Genomic DNA, 20,401 nt, shown 5'->3' on the forward strand with positions numbered 1-20,401 from the left:
ACAGAAATTTAATGTCACTTTCCTAGTTTTTCAGGTGCCATAATTATTGTTTCCTTATATTGCCCCCTTATTTTCTCCTGCAAGATTCTTTCTTTTATTACAAAGAAATGCCTTCACTGAGGAAGGTAACACTAAAATAAAATTAACATAGCCACCACAAAAATAAATAAAATTTAAAAAGCCAACCTTTATTCCACTTTGAACAAGTTTGTGAATGTCCAAATAAGGCTCCTTGAAAATTTCTCCTTCAGGGGTAAGTATCTTCACATAACCTTCTTTTTCCAGAATGAAGAGACGGTGCGAGCCATCCCCACTATGCAGGGCACCAATGGGCTGCCGCAGCCCACTCACAACCTCCTGAATACAGAAGCAGTTGTGCTTGTGCTTTCTAAACAAATTAAAGAAAATCAGTGAGCTTTCTTGAGATGAAGGAGATAAGGGATGCACTTGGCATCCTGTTCAAACTCTATTTCCTCTAGGAATCATGGTTTTGAGAACCATGAAGTGCTGCTGACCCAAGGGTCACAATATAATTCTTTTAAGTGGTTCTTTTAAATTCTTTCAATGGTGAACAACAAAATAGTCCCCTATCAGAAAGTAAAACAAGAGAATCAAAACATGTATATATTTTCAAATATCATAATCTTATTTTCCTCATCTTTCAGTGACTGTAACTAAAATTAGTTTTACTCACAATAAATAAACCTTACAGAAGATATGTAGAGAGAAAGCTGTAAGATCTATTTATAAAAATCTGATTTGCTAATAGTAATTGCGCTGAACATTTTCACAGTGCCATAGGCTAACAACAATTGTAAAATTCAGGCTTAAAACTATACCCAAAAAATTCACATGAGTCATAGAGAAGCCAAGCTCATAATATAAGATGAGTAATCTAAGTATTAAAAGCATTTAAGCTATGATTTTAGAGAAACAAACTACCACAAAGAAAAAAATAAAGCATCTGGGGGATATAGCTGCTGAACATAAGCACAGAAAATTGATTCACGGTCAAACCCACAACATTTGTCAGTTGGTTTTTTTTTTTTTAAGATTAAAGAGCATTTATCTTTATGAACCTGCTGATCTCTTCCACTTTGTCGTATTCTTCCATCTGGTCCAAGTAGTTAGATGCTGGTCCTCTGACTTGTTTTCTTGGAAAATCCGGAAAGCACAGCCCACCATCTTTTCTTGCATAGTAAAAGCAAAACTCATCTGCAGTTGTTTGAAGGAAACCTTTAAAAAATATAAGAAGACTCATTAGAAACACATGGTGTCATAGTAAAACCACCTTATTTGAAAGATATGAGGAAAAAAATTTTTAGAAACTAGATGGATATTTTAGGAAGAGCCTAGACTGAAATAAAAAGACACGCCTGTATGTAATTCCAGTACTTTGTAAGGCTGAGGTGGGTGGATCACCTGAGGTCAGGAGTTCGATACCAGCCTGGTCAACATGGTGAATACGCGTCTTGACTAAAAACACAAAAATCAGCCGGGTGTGGTGGTGTGCACCTGTAACCCCAGCTACTCAGAAGGCTGAGGCAGAGAATCATTTGAACCCGGGAGGTGGAGGTTGCAGTGAGCCAAGATAGGCACCACTGCACTCCAGCCTGGGCTACAGAGTGAGACTCTGTCTCAAAAAATAAATAAATAAGAAATAAGAAGAAAGAGAAAAAATAGGGGTTGGGATTTCCATTTGCAATTTAAACAAAATTTAAAAATTGTAGTAAAAACGAAATAACATTGTATTGGTTATTTTTAAAGGCTCCTGTGAAGTACGAATAAGACAAACTTGGCATTTATCTTGTTATTGCATTGATTTCTTTTCAAGGTTCTCTAGTTACTCTATGTTGTACTTGCAAGCTTATCTCATCAATATTTAGCATTTTGTCCTACGTTACTAAATAAATTCCTCAGATGAACAAACTAGAATCAAGAAGGAGATAGTCCATCAGGTGCCAGTTTTGGTAATGTTACGAGTCTTAGTGTCTTGTCATTCACATAAGATTAAATAATAAATCTAATGAATAACACAAATTCATTATATGCGATGTTAAATAATTGACTCACTGTGTAATGACCAAGCAATGAATTGATGCTTGATCATTAGAACAGAGCCTCCATTTTCAAATATGTAAGTGCCTTTTTTCTGCACTTCACTTATAGAAGATAATGATTAATTTGTAATAGAAAAATTACATTTAAAATATTCCTTCAATCTTCTCAAAAACATGAGACTTAATAGAAGCTAAAAGAAAGATGTTTTTTCTTACACATTAAATATTTCATCATATAAAGACAGCTATCTTTGAATATGAAAGAAAAGAACTTTATGGCAAAAAAGTTTTGATACTACTTTTACAATTTGAGTTAATAGGGTGTTACCTTTCTGGGACATATTAAAAAGACCCACTTCCACATGCTAATGATTTCTGTTCTCAAAATAGGATGGTGCTACCAGAGTTAGCCTTATACATGGTCCTAAATTGCTGCTTCTGGTCTTATACTTTATATTATATCTAAAGTTTTGATTTTTATGTAACAAATTATATCATCATACCTCATCAATTTTGTGAGTAGTTGAGTGGAAATTTACAAGTTGTATAACAAATTCAGATTTAGCAAGGATTTCTAAGAATAAGAATTTGGAATCAGCCAAGTGAGACTCATCAATGGTGCATAAAAGACACTACAAGTTTACTTTCTGTGTGCTTGACCTAGAACCCTTCAAACCTAAAACTTATCTGAGAATGTGAAGGTCCCAAATGGTTGTAAAGCTTGAAGTACATTTTGACCTAACTTTTGAGTGAGATGTATCACCCTGACCTTTTTGAGAGAGACTCTTCTAGGCCAATTTCTGACTGGGCTATTGGAAAAGATCTTGTCTTTGGCAACCAGGCAAGTAAGAGCAGATGTCCTTGGGAGTGTGTGTGTGTGTGTGTGTGTGTGTCTGTGTGGTGCGGGGCACAGAAAAAAAGAGACAAGCAGCTGGGAAGTGCTCCATGGGAGGGGTAGGCAACTGGAAAGTTATCTTTCTTTGACAAAAATTCAAGGATTAGGAACTGGGAAGAGGAATGAAGGCCATAGAAGCATTTACTCATCTTTGGCAATTCACCATTCGCAAAAGACAACTTTTCCCCTCCCTTCTTTAATGGATAAGGCTTCAGATGAAAACGGCCAAATAGGGTTCAACAAGTCTCTTAGAGATGAAAGGGAAAGAAAAACTAAATTAACTCGATTGGGTTTGTTAAATCAAACTCTTTGCACAGTTTTGGGCTAGATCATATTTACCATTAGGCAACAAAATCTCCATATATTTATTATGCATGCAGGAAGACTGTCATATTATGGTCATATTTATAACTGAATATGCAAGTGAGAAATTTAGTTTTAATGTGATATTTGCCTGCAGGGTCACAGAAAAATTACAAAATGCAATTCAAAAGAGATTTCAAGCTCGCTTTTTTAAAAAAAATGTGTGCTTCAGCATTGCTGTCTACCAACCAATACCATTTTAAGGGGAAATTAATTAACAATGCTGGTGGCCGATTCCATTTTATAGGGAATTAGTAGCTGGGACAAACATGAGGAAATGAGAATTCATTTTCAAACGGAATATCAAAAGATTAAATAATGCATATTCATAAACTTGGTGGCTCCAGAGGTATGATGGAGCCAATTAAGAAAATTAAGAAATTTTGGTAAATTAAGAAAAAATAAAGAATGTTACAATAAATTTACTCCAAGCTTCTTACATAATTTAGACAAACTGAGTAGCCTATGTGTAAAAGAACCAGCTTAGAAGATTTTTACTTAAAGACATGGGTATTTTCTTTTTATGACCATGTAATTTTGTTTGAATTTAAGTATCTAATACTTTTATTAATGCTTTACCTTAAATGACCTGATTCTGCAGTGAACAACGATGAATAAGGAGACATACTTTAACATTTATTGCCAGGGAAGATGTAATTTTAATGGTTCCTTCTTGTTTAGCATTGTATTGAAAGTGCATGTTTAGCTCACTTGGGATCATCATAATATAGTCAGGTCTACTAATAATCAACAAACACTGAATATTCCAGCAGTTGTATTTTTTTAAGTCCTGGTCACTTCTCAACTATCTTGGATCTGTAAATGTTCTCCTGGATCATGAGCCTGGTTCTGCTATCCCACAGAGCACCCTAGAAATACTGACATGTAAGATAAATGCTTCCTGTGGAGGATTATGAGTTCTCCCTTTTCTCTCGGCATGTATTCCAGAGAAAAGTTATTTCTCATGATAAGGAAAAAAAAAAAAAAAGAGCTACTGACTCACTGGGAGTAAGGCCTACTCATGAACATGTTCTAAAAGAAGTGGTAGATTTTGATATATCCATCTATTCCTTCTGGTTTACTCTCCTTGAGACTAAGAAGACACATGTGTAAGCGAACTGACCAGGGTCAGGAATGACTATGGACTAGAAAAATTCAGTTTGAATCAAACCCTTGACCTTGGCCTTCTTAGAAACAGGATTAAACCAATTGAACTAATTGTGTGCAGACATTTCATACTACAATAACCAACTGCTGAGAAGATGAGGTTGATGAGTAATAAAAATCATTATGACTATAGGTATAAAGGAAGAAGCAAGGCCAATAGATGTCCACCTATATGGTTTCCACAGAGTATGTTATACCATCTTTTAATGACCATCAAAGTAGCTACCCTGCTCAGTCAAGCAGAAGAAAAGACTTGTAGAGACGAGAGGAGAGTTTTTGGCATTTTTAGAAGTTTTGAGAATTTACTTCTCTAAGTGAATTCATGACTGGAGAATACTATGGTTAATAAAACTCTAGTGTATACCCAATACATTGCTTTGTAAAATCTTTTCCCATTTTTGGGAAAATAGGCAAACGATGACTATTTCCTAATTGAGCTTTCTAGAAAGTAGCTAACTTGTAGGTATATGAATATGTTAAAGTGACTGTGCTTTCTTAAAGCCATGAAGCCAAAGCAAATGGTTAAGTCATTTTTATGTACATTTCTACAGGTATTGGGCACTAAGGAAAAAAATGAAGATGTCTCTGGAATTATTTTCTCTCTCCCAATTCTTTCAGCATTTGCCTTCTTTTAGCAAAATACATCCCATGGGGTACCCTCCTCTTCAAGTTTCTGATTTGTAGAAAGATGAAACTATTAATGAGGACAGTCAAAATATGTTTAGTTTCTTCTAAAAAAGAAACATGAAATAGTTGTTTTCCAACACTTTGAACTTCAGAAGAAAGTGAACGGTATCATTAAATCAACTTAAGGGAAAACAATTAAAAATTTGCTTTTGTAGTAATTTCCAAAAAATCTGTGTTCCACAACTGTAAAGACAGTTCTGTGCTGAAGGTACAGGCTTGTGGGGTAGGGGCTGATCAGCATCTTAGTCATTGTACTTGAGGAAATGGTAACCTACATGCCAACCATCAATCCAGGTAACAAATCGATTAGCATAAGTAATACAAAGAGTGTGTTACTACCGCTCAATTTTGGGACAAGTATTTAGAATGATCATTAGCATTTGATGCATGCAGGGGCAGCCCGCTCTGCTTGTTGGTAACGCCTTCCAGAGTCTCTGGAAAGCACCCTTGCTGCTCTGTCCACCTCTGGAGTGGAGCTTTCATCTGGATATCTTTCAAAGCAGCCTGGGTGGCCACCAAAAGCACTTGACATCTTGATGCACTTCAGCAGTTTTACATATATACAAACTTTGTAGAAAAATAAATTTGTCATTCATCACCACATATGTTGATCTGGAGATCGAGGTGCTTGCAGTTTTGGCTCTGAGCTGTTTGCTGTGCTCTCTCTTTCAGTGTATTGCTTTTATTTTATTGTTTTTTGGAAGCTAAAAATTACTTCAAATACATAAAGACCCCCACAGATAAGTCCCCAGATCTAGCATGTTGTATTTGTCTAAAGTAGATAATGATAAATAAAAATGCTAAGTGTGGATATCACTTTCAATTTAGAGGCCTACAGGCAAATGTGTAGGACTTGAAGCTTCCAGCAAACATTCATGGTATCTAATCTGTTATCACTTCTCTGGAGGCCATCTAGGCAACCCTGACCTATTCTACTTTACTTTGGGGAATGTGATAAAGAGGAAGAAACAGCTGCTTGAGAAAAGGCCTAGGAACACAGCTGTGGTTTATGAAGACAATAATAACATTTTCATATTGAATGGGTTTAGACATATGTTATGCTATATGCAAGAGAGCAAGCAACCCTAGTCAAAATGTTTTCTAAAGTTATTAAGAGAGCTATATTAGAAAATACAAAAATCCACACTTTCCTGGGTCAGGGAAAAAAGTAAAATGTACATAGCATTTAAAAAAATTCTCTCAGTGCATTCTACAGTTCTTAAAGCTTGCCTTTTTCTTAAATACTGCTTAATCTTCATTAGATTTGTGTGCTACTTTGCCTAACTAAACAGAATCTGTCTCGTTAAATCATTTTCTTCCTATATGTTGAATCTTCCAACTAAAGCGACAGCAACCAAAGTTTATAAACTTTTGATGATAAAAATTAATTAATGAATATTTATGCTTATTGGAGTCCAAAATACGATAGTGACTAGGCATGTTCATGACACTATATGCGTAAGAATGTCCATATCTCTCCTATCACCTTCTCATTGTACAACATTGATTAAGGTGTGTGACTTCTCCCAAGGCTCAGATATCCTCATCTGTCAAGTAGAGAGGACTCTACTGCTCCTACCTACCTCACAGAGTAAAAATTAGCCATTTTATTGAAAGTGCTTTGTAAGGTATTACCTTTTTGGATTCCTAATCATATTTTATTTAAGGGTCTATCTTAGACAAGTCAGTGGACATTCTCCAATTTTGTATCAGCTGTGTAGAAGAAGACGCTGCCTTGATATTGATGCTGATGGGTAAAGAAGGTACCAAGAAGAGATTTGGACTGAGAAACCAATGTGTGTAAAGATTACCACCTGTATTATCAGTGTAACAAGAAATATATAACAAGTCAACAAAACCAATTATACTATTTGCAGACTGAAATTATAATACCCCCTTTAGAGGCAATAAAGGTTATAAATTTGGAAATGTTAATTAGGAGGTAAAATAGGTATTTTTAAGGGCAAGAAGAATTTTACAAGTCTTGTAAATAAGCATTTAAGAACACGTATCTTACAAGGAGATTGTGTGGTGTTTTATTTCACTTGTGTACTTTTTTTTTCTTACCTGGAATATGGCCTCGGCAAGTGTAAAAGAATTCTTTGCAATAGTCTTTGCAGAGCAGAGGAAGTACTAGGTCTCTTTCCAAGACTTCCCTCTCAGGTGAGTGGAACAGGCTTTGAGAATGTGGAGAGCAAAGTGCACATTTGATTTCCTCCAGTAACTTCCCACATTCTGTGTTGTTGGTAACAGAAAATATCTGAAAGCCATAAATCAGAAACAATATTGTTTTAGTTAGGTGAAGTTTAGGTTTAGTTATTATTATTATTTTTTGCAACTGTGTAAGTAGAACAGTCTAATCTAGCCAGTGAAGTTTTCTGAAAAGAATTACTGTGTCACAATACAGAATGCCTTTATAAGGATACAAGTACAGTCTCTGGAACGGAGCTGGGAGAACAAAGGGCAGGGATACATAAAAGTGCTTCTTATTCTTGCAAATCAAAGACATTTCATCTGTGCTTCAGGTGTAAAAAGTTAAAAGGCTACTATATTTAGACTCTTTAAGGTTTTATAACTTCATTCTTCCTCAAAGTGTATACTGAATGATATTTTAACTTTCAAGTTCTAACCTTTGTCCAACTGTGTGCAAAACAGAATTTTTCAAGACATGGCTTATTTGTGTCTTATGTGAAGATCGATTTCATTTCTGAAATTCTTAATATGATAATCTCAAAAATGTACTTGGGTTACCTTTTTAAAATTTCAATTAATTTTCAATCCGCATACTGCATTAGGGAAAGTTTTCTAAAGTAGGATAATATGTGCCTTTCATGTTTTATAAAAATAATATCTAAAGCGAAATTGAACAGGTTAGACCTATTTTTATTATTCATCGTATTTTAGCCAGGAAAATTTTTCTAACTAGGTCCTCAGGTATGTTATATGTATGAACAAACATAAGAGTTTAATAAAGTGTTTTTGAATAATGTCTAGTGAATTTTAATGAAAAATGGCATACCTTCATCACAGTTTTTTTTACAATGGTATGTCTTTTATTTCAATAAGACAAATTTGAGTTATTGATTCATTGAGTTTAGCAATTAGTAGACAGAACAGGTCTTGTTGTCTAGCAGTAACTTTAAAAATCTGACTTCAGAAGCTTCTTTAATATATATAGAAGACAATAACAACACAATATTTGACATGTGAAATGTAGCGCTGTCTAAATCAAGTATTAATTTTGTATTTTAAAAACACCATAATGGAATTGAATTTTATACCTTTTCCCAATTCATCTAACTACATTCACACTGTATTACTTCTTCAGAACTGTGAACCAAAATTAACATTTTAAATTCTAGAGCATTGTTTTAAACAAATATTTCATTCATTAACGAAGGTTCTAATTTGAGTAAATCTATGGCTTCTATTTTTTAGAATTTAGGATAATGATATTCTAGGTAATCACAAAAATTTAAATCTGCAAGAGCAAAGTAACTAAAAAAAATCATCAAATATAAGCATGCTGAAATTTTAGTATGCACCAAGTCCAATAAAAGTTAAAAAAATATATGATGCATTGTAGCTACACTATTCAGAAAAGTTATTATTAACCACAATTATATTTACAGTCTTATAAATTTATTTAAATAACAATTGCTTAAATGGATAAAATCTTCTAAAAGGAAACATACACTACACCCTTGGAATTTGCATTCCAAGAACGTTTTAAATGTCTTTTATTGTCCATACTCTGGCAAACCTCACCAGATCTATTCAATATTAATAGTGTTCAATTCTGTTCTGTTTGTTTATCATACAGCAGTCCACTAAGAACAAAACAATTGCAGGATGCTGAAGCCATCTTTTTTGCTGGCTGAAAACCTGGAGTGTAATTACCTTTTGTTTTATGGAGATTACGCATGCTTCCATTTTTTATAGCTGAAACAAAATGATCCTCATATACTCTCCCGGCTGCTATCCAGGAAGAGCTTGATTTTAGAGCCTAAGTAATTTTGTCTTTTACAATTTTTGGAATGTGCTCTGGTCACAGATCTCTCATCAAAAGTTTCAGAAGTAGGATTCAATAAATTATCTGAAATCAAGTATAATATTATTCTTTTTAAAGTGTCATGCTGTTCCGGCCCAGCAGGATGGTAACATTTTGCTCTGTGTGAGGTCTGAAGTGTAAATACCTATTTGAAGATAGATAGAGCCATCATTCTGGCTTTGGTTTCAATGAACCAATAGTCTTACTGAAGTCAATTAAACTGACTCAGCCAAAGCTGCAACAGTGTTTTAGACAGATGAGTCTGGGTGTGTGCAGGGTGATTTCTACTTTTTTGCCTAAGTGTCTGTGTCTTCTATAGGTCCTTAACTTTATTTCTGACGATGCTATTAATCCTAAGAAGAAATTTAAGCTAATATCCTGTTTCGATTTTTAAAAGCCATATACGAAACCATCAAATTATAGTGGTTTAAACTAAATATACTTCAGAAATCATGTAAAACGTTGAAACATTATTACAGCATGCCTAGTAATCATTGTGGCTGTTGCTAATTTATAGCATCTGGCAGGTCATCCTTTAATCTTTAGCCACACGAAAGTAAAATCCATAGAAGAAGGGTAAGATAAATAGGAGATACACAGTAAAGTGTGGCCTCCAACTATAGCTTATCAACAAATAGTAAAATGGGTGACAGAGACCTTCTGTATTTCTCTTTATTTACCAAGTAACTAAACAAAGAGGGCAAAAGGCACCCACATGGGTTCGATGAGGGGACAAAAGGAGAAAATACATAACAGTATATTAAGATGTCACCTTAAGATCACTTGGTTTACAAAAAGTTATTTCTAAAAATCATATGCCTACAAGGTTGTTCAGCTGTTGGGTAGAACACATGTGTCTCTCAACTATAGCGCTGGATTATGTCATTAAAGAGTTCAGTTTCAATTTTAGGCTAATATGTAAATAGATCATTGTATACTAAGGCAGCTGTTAAAGGGACCCCAGGATGAGTTATTTGTTTAGTTGGATGTGTTCAACAATAGCCTTTGTCCCTGAAAGAGCCAGAGCAAACAAATGATTGTAAAAGGGCACACTTGAAAACAATTACTTTTCACCCATTCCTTGACAGCTTTGGCTGTGAAACCACCCAAGGTAGAGAGCTCTATGCTTCTGTGGCTACAAGTTAAGTTTTAGAAATGGGGGTTTTATCATTTGGTTACAGATTCAATTTGCTTAATGAGAATTAGATCCTTTTAACATGCTGTATTTAGAAAGTGCGATAATATTGCTAAGATAATATGACTTCCTAAATTTTGACAGTGACTATTTGCCATAGTAAACAATCTCATCACAATATACAACATTATTAAAATATTTTAAAAATTAAAATAAGCACACAATTCCATGGCTAATGAATTGAAGTCAATTCTAGTTCATTAAAGAAAATTTCTTAGCTGAGAAACAGGACTTAATTGCATAGCTAAGCATGCTAATATTTCTACTATCTATTTGTCTAAGAAATTCTTCCTGTAGAAAAAAGCTACTACTGTAGTTTCTTGAAATGCTGCAGAAATCTTTCTGGGGATTTTTTTTTTTTCATAAACAATAAAGGGCCCTTTCAAATAGCAATCATCCCTCCTGTATACACATTATGAAATAAGATCCTAACATATATTATAATCCAGGAAGGCTTACGGGAAAAAGGGAAACACTGAAGTTTATTATAAAATAACATGTTTTAAAAACTATTAAAACTTGAGAACTAACATAGGTCAAGAATGCATATGCATAGATATAGCAAATCTCTGTTTTGAACAATTTGGGTATTGTTAGTTTATAAGCCACTTGTAATGGAACCAGCAAAAGTCTAGTGTACCAAAGTTACCTCAGACACACTTTCCAAATGAGTAGGGGTTTGTTGGAGATTGGAAGCACATAAAACAGAAAGGAATATGTATAGTTAACATGGCAGATTGCTTCCTAAAGAATGGTTTCTTTAAAAAAGTTTTTATATAACTACTCTTAAGGACTATAACTTCCCTCAGTGCCATCTCCTTTTCCCTTCTTCCCACCATTGAGTCAAAACAAAATTTTCATTCCATATGTCCCTGGAAGAGCTCAGTATTGCAGGGATCTCTAGATCATCAGTTTATTCATAGCATGTATTGCACCAAGGAAGACTTAATGGCAAATATTTCTAAACTTTTCTCTGAATTTCCTGGTTCTTTAGGGCTTTTGATAAAACCTTTAAGGTGACCTGAATGTAGCTATTTTGTAACTCTAATTCAATTGCAACACAGGAGCTTAATGACATTGTTTTGAATAAAATCCTGGAATATCTGTTCCCTGAATCTCAGGCTCCTGCTGCATATGGTAAGAATAAAAAGAGAGTTGCAGCTGAAAACCTGCAGCAAGACAGTTCTCACTCATCTGGGAATAGAAGGAGTTGGACAAATGCTCCCTCAAAAGGCATGAACATTTGGACAGAGCTGGGGACTGAAAGAGAATGATGTTCTCTAGTTTCACCCATTAGTGAACCAACTAACAAATACAATGGTGTTGTTGTTATTCTTTTGCCATAAGCAACAGGACTCTGTGTGTGGGCAGCAGTTTAGTGGGGAGGAGGATAAGTCGACCCCTTTTTGTCCTATTGATTTTTTCCTATTTGCATGACTTGAGCAAATTAAATGATGCAATATGGCTTTTTGTTACAAAACAAAGTGAGAGATACCACCCAGACACATATGTTGATTCGTAGGAGCTGTTTACATGAGAATAGAGTGAAATCTACCGTGAACTGAGCATAAAAATTAGATTCAGCCTGGGTATTTTTTTTTATTATTATGCCTGGGCCAGCAAGACTAAAGCACAAGTTTTCCAAGAGCCTCTCAGACCTTGACAACTGGCAGTGTTCTAACAGAGGAATTCTTAATTAAACCTAAAATGGGGAAAGGGAGGGGGAGCAAAGACACCTGATTGTTTATTTCACGTGCAGTGATTGTTAATGATGTGACCCAGCAATCATTCCTTGGAGTACAGTAGATACCACACATGACTGCACCTCCTGGCAAGAAGGATATTGCAAACTCAAAAATAAGCGTGTCTTTACAGTCAACAAACACTATGTTGGTATTTAGTTAAACTTACTAACACACAAGGAAAACGTAAATGCCATTACTCTTAAAACAGATTCTTGGAGAAGCTCTTCCAACACACCTAACTGACCCTGAAAGCCTGAATTTATAATTTACAAAATGACGGAGAATTGTCTCCGTTTTATGTGACAAATAACGTTCCAGCAAAATCTTTCACCAATTTTTTTTCGGGTCCCTAACCGGAGGACCAGGAGTTCCTTTCCCTTGGTTTAACTAATGTAATGCAAGACACCCCCCTCTGACGGGGCTGGGGATCATAAACCAACCATGCTTCAACATCCTTTAAGACTCAATCCTCTCCCTAACCGAGCACGTGGAGAAAACGGCACAAATCTTTTTACCCTAGAAAAATAAACCGGAAACCACAGAGACCTTAATTTACAGTTTCACCGCAGCCAATGCCCCCATTCGATCCAAAACACACTGTTAATCGCGATTCTTTTAAAATATTTACCCAGCCCAGGGTGCGGGTACCGCAGAAGCCTCTGTTTTCTGAGATAGGCAAGTTTGCACAGCATCCCCACCGTGGACTCTGGGGGCGGGAATGCTGTTTGCTTTACCACAGAGGAACACACAACGGTATCACGTTAGCGCTTTAGAAAAGTTAGGAAAAGAACTCCCCCAAAGTTTTGCCCTTCTTACAGCCACCGGCTTTGCCAGAGTCACAGGGAACCCCACCCAGCCAATATGCCAAGTACGCATCCGTGAGGCCAGTGAGTGCCTACCTTGTTCTCCAGGCGCCCCAGCCCCGGGCTGTCACTCCGCAGGCAGCAGGACAGCCGAGGGTAGAAGCCCCCGCACAGCATCTCTCCCCCACTCAGCAGCTCCAGCTGGGACATCATCCTCCTGTCTCTCCTTTTCAGGCGCTTCGGGGGGTTCCCATTCAGGCACCTTCTCCTCCTTGCTCCGCTCCCTTCGTTTCTTTCCCCAAACTTAGCATCTCCTTCAAAGAAGCCCAGAGCCACAGCCAGCAGCAGCAGCTTAAAGGAGAGCATCTTCAGCATCGTCTGCCCAGAGCAGCAGGGGCTGGGCGCGGGAGGATGGGGGGGAAACGCCACTGCCCAGCAGGGGCACTAGGGCGCAGCTCCAGGAGGAGGCTGCGGGGCTGCAGGGCACTCGAGAGGCAGAGGGAGGTGGCGGGGACAAAAATATGTACAGCGATGCAACTTTGCAAAATATAAAAGACGCGGCGATGGGTCCAACGCCTTAGGGGAGCCAGAGGAGCCAGATAAAGTTGTGCAGATGACACCGTTTGCAGTTGTGCCAGTGTCAGTTGGGTTGGGGGCTTTCTGCTGCGGCTGGGAAGTGGGAGGAGGAGAAGGAGTTGGAAGAGGAGGAAGAAAAGGAGAGGACAGCCACAGATGTTCACTTGTCCGTGTAACGGGAGTTGTTTAGGTGGGACAGTAGCAGGAACAGAAACGGCGGCGACGGCGGCGGCGGGGCAGTGCTGGGCTCTAGATGATGCTGAGGTCTCCTCTGCCGGCGGCTGCAGCTTCTCACACAGCCTCTCATGTTTCGCTCCCTCTTTTCTTCTTCTTTTTAACTAGCGCGCGGGGAGGTGCTGCCACAGCGCGCCCCTTGACGTCACCGCTCCTCGCGCGCCCCCGCCCAGGGTGGGGGGAAGGGGAGGGGGCGTCCCCCGCGCGAGCGCGTCCCCAGGGCCCCGCCGGCCTCCCGGCTGCGGCGGGGAGGGGCGGCGGGCCGCGAAGGCGGCGGACGGAGGGGGAGGGCAGCGAGTCTTCGGAGCCAGCCTCGAAGGCGCAGAACCCAGTGCTCCCGCCTCGCCGCGGCGCCCGGGTGGGGGCGTCCACGGCTCCGGGTCCCTGCGGGCCTGGGGCAGGGGCGCAGTCCGGAGATTCCGGGACTGCCCGGCTGCTGCAGCCAGCAGGCTCCTCTCTCCTCCCCGCTTCCTCTCTGCACTGCCCGGGCTAAAGGCGGCCAAGCTGAGGCTCCGAGAGAAAGTGAGTAAGAGTGGGCCGTGGGAGGTGGGAAGGGAGGGACCCCTTCCAGGGCCATTCCCACCCGGACCCCCGGCCAGTCCCTCGCCCAGTGGAAGGGTGAACTAAGTGGGTTGGAGCCGACGGGAGGGAGGTTTTGGGCCCCTTTGTCTTTCCCAGCCGCACGGACACCCCCTTTTTCCACACTGACTTTCGATGTGAAGCTCAAGTCCTCAAAGTTCTTTCTTGGGGTCTAACTTAAAGGCAGGGGACATCCCAGATTCCGTTGATACGCTGAGATGGTTTGGAGACTCGTCTTCGCCGGAAGTCCTGCAAACCACTGAAGTGGCACGGACGCGTGTGCGCTGAGTGGGCGGTGTGTCGGGCTGCAGGCCGAGCCCGAGTCTGCCTCCCAGAGTGCTTGCCTAGGTTTGGGCGGATTAGTCCCCGACCTGCCCCTGTGAGGATCCCACAAGTGTCCGGGAATAAGCTGGGCCCTGCTGGTGCCATCTAGGAGCACAGGTACAACACACACACACACACACACTCACACACACACACACACACACACCGCCCCTGGGGGGAGATTTCCCTGGGTGTAGGTAGAAAGAGGAGTGAGAGCTGCAGAAAGAATTAAAATTAGTTGTTGAGGGCGTCCAGAAGCGCTGTGCCCTGCTTATCCCCCGGTGTGCAAATAAATTAACCTTTCACCCAGCTAGACAAAGTCTGTGTAAATAAAGTGTTTCTAAAAAGATGTCTATGTTATCAGGAGCAGTGACTTGACGTTTACCGGATCCCCGAAAGTTAGCATCAGGAGGAGCTTCTACAGGGTTGCACACAAAATGTGCATTTAGCCCATTTGGGTATTTAACAGAGAAGCCGATTTCCAAGAAGATGGGCTTTGATGAGCAGATAAGGCAGTTTTCCCATTTTGGCAGTGGAGGAATATTCACCATATTTGGATTTGCTTCACTTGTTGGACATAGATTTTGCCAAGCGATTGCGAAAGTTGGTGTTGGGTGAGGTGGGCAGTTGATTAAATTAATTACTTCTTTAAAGTGGTCCCAGTGGCTAGGTGAGCCTTCTTTTTCACTTCTTGAGCCTGGATATTAGTGAAGTTAGGTTTTTCCCAAAAGAGATGACACATCAGAATAAGTGAAAACAATCTGCTAGGATGTTTGGGCCCTGATGACATATGTAACATTTTCCCCAGGGGCTGTTGTACACACATGACTTCTTCATACATGTGGTTGTAAGTGCCACTTTGGATCCCACAGGCTATTTATTGTGATATTCTTTCTGCTTTGAGGACTTTTCATATAAAATTAACCAGAGAACTATAAAGACTTTAAGACTTTAAACTCATTAATAGATCTCCAGATGAATCCCATCAAATTTAAATGACTTGCACAATTTCATCTCATTAGGTAGTTTGAGAATGAGGAATCAGGACCCAATATAGGGCGCTTTCCACTATCCAATACTTTATTCCCAAATGCCAGTTTTATATTCTTTCTCCAAAATAAAAATCCTTCTAAAATTACATTTCAGTGGTTTGCTCTCCTACTCTGATAAATTCATGTTAGTAGTTTTGAAACAGGCCTTTCTTATGGCTTATAATTCAAGTCAAAAGACAATTAAAGGTAAATTAATTTTTGTCTTAAAATACTATGAATCTGTTATAACCCATAACCCTAAGATATAGAAAGTTTATAAAAGTTTACTGAAATGAGACATGTTTGTTATTTCTTGACATATGGAAACTAGAATCGATTTCATCTACTGTTTGTCTGAAAGTCAATAAATTGGGTCACTTAAGAGATAACTTGAGCTTATTCTTAGTGTTAATGCCATAATTTCTAAACAGTTACTAAGCAGTATTATACAAATGGACTAACTTCTGATTCTTTTTTCCAGAGGGAAAATTGCAACCCTTGCCTACAACCAGACTGACAGCATAATTAGGAATCAAGAATCAACACTGGGTTATTTCTTCAGATTAAACCTAGAAAGCCCCCTTGGAGGCTGAAATGGGGGAGCATGCCATGCATACACTCGAACGTGAAAGATGGTCTTCTTTCATTGGAGAGCTCTCCCTCTTCAGCTAAACCGACAGAGTGGTGAAGAGAAGAAGGGAATCCTTCCTGACCAAAATAATCCAGACAAATCAAATCGGCCTGTTTTAGCAAAAAATGGAACAGCACAAGGGTGGCTAGTTCACATCTTCTACTCATACCACCACTGAGCAACTCCCCCCCAGGACTGCCCCCCATGTGCAAGAGCACCTAAAGTGGGAGCTGAAGCCCTGCCCAGGCTCCATTCACCAAGCAGAGCTTATGTTGCTGTGTGTCTGTGTCTACCCAGAGGATGTGGGTGCTTTTTGAAATGTGCACCAAGGCAACTTCTATGAGCTAGCACCAGTTCAGACCATCCCACCCTCATACCCTGGTCCTATCCAGGGTTATATTCCCTAATTTAGAAGAATTAATGATTCTCATAAACATACTCAGTTTATTATTAAAAAATGTGATACAAATTGAAATTAATTTCAGACTTAAAGCTCAAACTGTTACCATGTATGTGAATTATGTATGTATGCATATGTATATATCAAGAGTTATATGAATATACATTTTTTATGTATCAGAAGTGATGACGATTTAACTTTGGTAAGTTTTTAAAATAAAATTATTTTGGGTTTTGGAATCAGTTTTATATATAGAGTTTTGGCCTTCACAGAAAAATGTACTATTTAATTCCATTTCAACAAATATATATTAAGGGTCAGATACCATGCTCAGCAATATATGTATAGTACTGAAAAATAATACAAACATACAGCTTCTAGATAGTTAATAATCTAGTATGGAAGACCAATGATAAGGTCACAAAGTTACAGTTATAAATTACGGTAAGGGCTGTGAAGGAAATGCTAAAGTATAGATAACAAAGCACAGCACATCTATTTCAGATTAAGTGCCTGGGAAAAGCTGCTCTGGGAAAATGACATCTCAACAGAAACCTAGGATGGCTTGGAAGGAGTCTGAAGTGATTCCAACAGCCATTTAAAGTATAGGAGCATTTGAGTTCAGAATATAATTTGATACATTTGAGAAGTACGGAACAGAAAATTCAGAACAGGAAGGTTAGAGGCCAAATTCACAGATTTTTAGTTTATAGACTCCAGGTAACTAATTAAGTTACTTCCATATATTTGTCGTTTCTTTTTGTTTTTGCAAGTGTCCTTTCTTTCTTACTTTATACATACCCATCTTTGTCTCTTTCTTTAAATTCTGGCTTAACAGCAATCTCTTCTAAGAATTATTCTAGTTTGAACGGCCCTTCAACCATTGCACCTCATCTAACTAACAACCACATAGACACCATATTTTCTTTATTTTTTTCTGGGCATCATTGGTAAATATCTGAGACATTTTCATATGCACAAGTTGAATATTCATGAGATTATAAGCTCTGCAAGGGCAGGAACTGCATTTCCTTCTTTGGACACCTCAACATGGTCTAGTTTAGATTCATAGCACAGCAACCAGCCTCTCAATAAATGCTACTGACTGGCTGATCTTGATTGAGTTGATAATTTTTAAAGGTTTAAAATGGAGCAAATATTTGCATTATAAAAATTTTAAATTGGGCCAGGCATATGGCTTACCCCACCCGTGCAATCCCAGCAACTGCAGAGTCCAAGAGGAGGATAACCCGAGCCCCAAAGTTGTAGACTAACCTTGGCAACATAGTGAGACTCCATCTCTAAAAAAAAAAAAAATAAGAAAAATTAACTGGGCAAGGTGGACATCTGTAGTCCCAACTACTTGGGAGGCTGAGATGGGAGGATCACTTGAGCCCAGGAGATCAGGACTGCAGTGAGGTATGATTGCAACACTGTAGTTCATCCTGGGAGACAGAACAGGACCCTGTCTCAAAAAGTAAATTGTTAAACAGAAGAAAGCAGAGTGTGACTAGAGTATGACTCCACAGAGGAAGGGTGGCCAGTAAAGTGAGCTAATAAATACACATCCTTTAAAAATTAAAGGTTGGTTATAGTTCAGGTAAATGGAAACAATGGTAGGGCTGCTCCTAGGGGTTTTTCTACAGTTAGTTAGTCTTTCAAGTCAGTACCTACTGTGTGCCAGAGCCTGCTCTGGACCCTGGGGACTCAGCAGTGAATAAAACTTTTCTCATGGAACTCATGTTCTAATGGGGAAGATAGATAACAAATAGATATAGAGTACATCTGATGGCAAGGAATGCTGCAGAGAAAAGGGAGCATGAGGACAGATTGCAGGAGTTGGGAGAAATAATTTTACGTACATCATCAGGAAAAGTGTTTTCTGAGGCAGTATTTGGACAGAGACAAGAAACAACGACAGAGAAATAGCCAATGTCCAGATTGCATGGGATCTTATAAAGTATGTTACGGTTTTAGATTTTAAATTTGGAATGAGATAGTTTTCAGTCAGAGGTCTTTGTTAGAAATAGACCATGCTAGCTATTCTCACAGTGAAATTTACATATGTGGAGTTAGTTAAGTGGATGTCAGGGAACTGAAAGGTCAAAAGGGGAACACTACTCCAGGAAGCCACTCGCATCCCTAGGGATTGAGGAATGAGGGAAGAGCTGGGATTAATAGAATTTAGGGGCTTATTGGAGAGCCCTCCTAGAGCTGTGGAGACAGGGTTGCTGCCCAGTGGGTCCTGATACCCTGAGATGGTGAAATGAAGCTGATGATGACAGCACAGGAAGAAGAAACCAATTGCTGCAGATAGGATATATTCCTTTCCTAGAGCTGCCTTAACAAGGTATGACAAAAAACAACAGAAATTCAGCCGGGTGCGGTGGCTCATGCCTATAATCCCAGTACTTTGGGAGGCTGAGATGGTTGGATCACCTGAGGTTGGGAGTTCAAGACCAGCCTGACCAACATGGAGAAACCCTGTCTCTGCTAAAAACACAAAATTGGCCGGGCGTGGTGGTGCATGCCTGTAATCCTAGCTACTAGGGAGGCTAAGGCAGGAGACTCTCTTGAACCTGTGAGGCAGAGGTTGTGGTGAGCCGAGATCGCTCCATTGCCTCCAGCCTGGCCAACAAGAGTAAAACTCTGCCTCAAAAAAAAACCCAAAAAACCAAAAACCCAAAACAAAACAAATGAACAACCAACCCCCCTCCACCCCAGAAATGTATTCTCTCAGTTCTGTAGGCTAGAAGTCTGAAATTAAACCACTGGCAGGGTTGGCTACCCTGAGAGATATGAGGTACAATGTGTCTGGGCTTCCCTCCTGGCTTCCAGCAACCTCCAGCGCTCCTCTCCTTGGTTTGTAGGTAGTAATCTCTCTGTAGTTTTCCTCTGTGCATGTCTATCTCTGCATCCAAATTTCTCCTTTTTATAAGGACAACAGTCATATTGGATTAGACTTTACCTTTAATGATCTCATCTTACCTTGATCATCAGCAAAAACACTATTTCCAAATCAGGTCATATTTACAGATACCAGGCATTAGGATTTTAACAACTTTTTGGGGGACAAAATTTAATCCATAACACAAGAGAAGGGGTCACTGCTGGGGTGATGTAGCCAGGAACTGCAAACTAAGGGAAAGGAGCAAGTCCCTCCTCTCTCTCTTTTGCCTTCTAGCCTCCCTCTAGTGCCCTAAGTTAGGTAGGACTTTTTATAAGCAGAGATTGAAACAGGGATTCTTGGGAAAATAATTCATTGAGAAGAACCAAGGGAGAGGAGGGTGAGAACAGCAGGATATGGCCAGGGAAGGAAACTAAATAAGGCTGGATCTGGGATCTAGCTTCAGCCTGATTCCAAGAAGGCTCAGGAGCATGAATTGCACCATAGAATTGGTTCCTACTTGAGACAAGGGTAGAGGGATTACTTTTTTAAATCCATATGATAGTTGGTTATTATTTGCAGGTTTTCCCCTTAGGGATCATGCATCTCCAGGTAGGCAGGTTCCATTCTGCCAAGAACAATTCTCTGGAGACCAGGCAGCTGTGAACTGTTAGCAGCACAGTGAGCTTTGATAGTAGTCTCTACTTTTCAAGGAATCTCTCTATTTCATCTATTGGCACAAAGTTGTTCCTAATGAGTGCCTTGTTAGGCTT

The 20,401-nt window shown here is 39.1% G+C and overlaps 1 protein-coding gene across 6 annotated transcripts in view; it reads right to left on the reverse strand.

Moving 5' to 3' along the window:
* HHIP (hedgehog interacting protein) overlaps window positions 1–13,849 on the reverse strand; it is a 95,503-nt gene extending 81,654 nt beyond the window's left edge. For all 6 annotated transcript variants that reach the window (XR_013532879.1, XM_008992649.5, XM_008992648.5 and 3 more), the window contains exons 1-4: window positions 13,063–13,849; window positions 7,240–7,432; window positions 1,080–1,236; window positions 187–388 (exon numbers count right to left, since the gene is read on the reverse strand). Coding sequence is in view for 5 of the 6 variants with exons in the window: in XM_008992649.5 (XP_008990897.1) it covers window positions 187–388; window positions 1,080–1,236; window positions 7,240–7,432; window positions 13,063–13,341 (831 nt within the window). In the remaining variant the exon portion in view is untranslated. The remainder of the gene's footprint in view (window positions 1–186; window positions 389–1,079; window positions 1,237–7,239; window positions 7,433–13,062) is intronic.
* Between the last annotated feature and the right edge of the window lie 6,552 nt (window positions 13,850–20,401).

This window comes from Callithrix jacchus, chromosome 3, assembly GCF_049354715.1.
Source record: "Callithrix jacchus isolate 240 chromosome 3, calJac240_pri, whole genome shotgun sequence".
Lineage (NCBI taxonomy): Eukaryota > Metazoa > Chordata > Mammalia > Primates > Cebidae > Callithrix > Callithrix jacchus.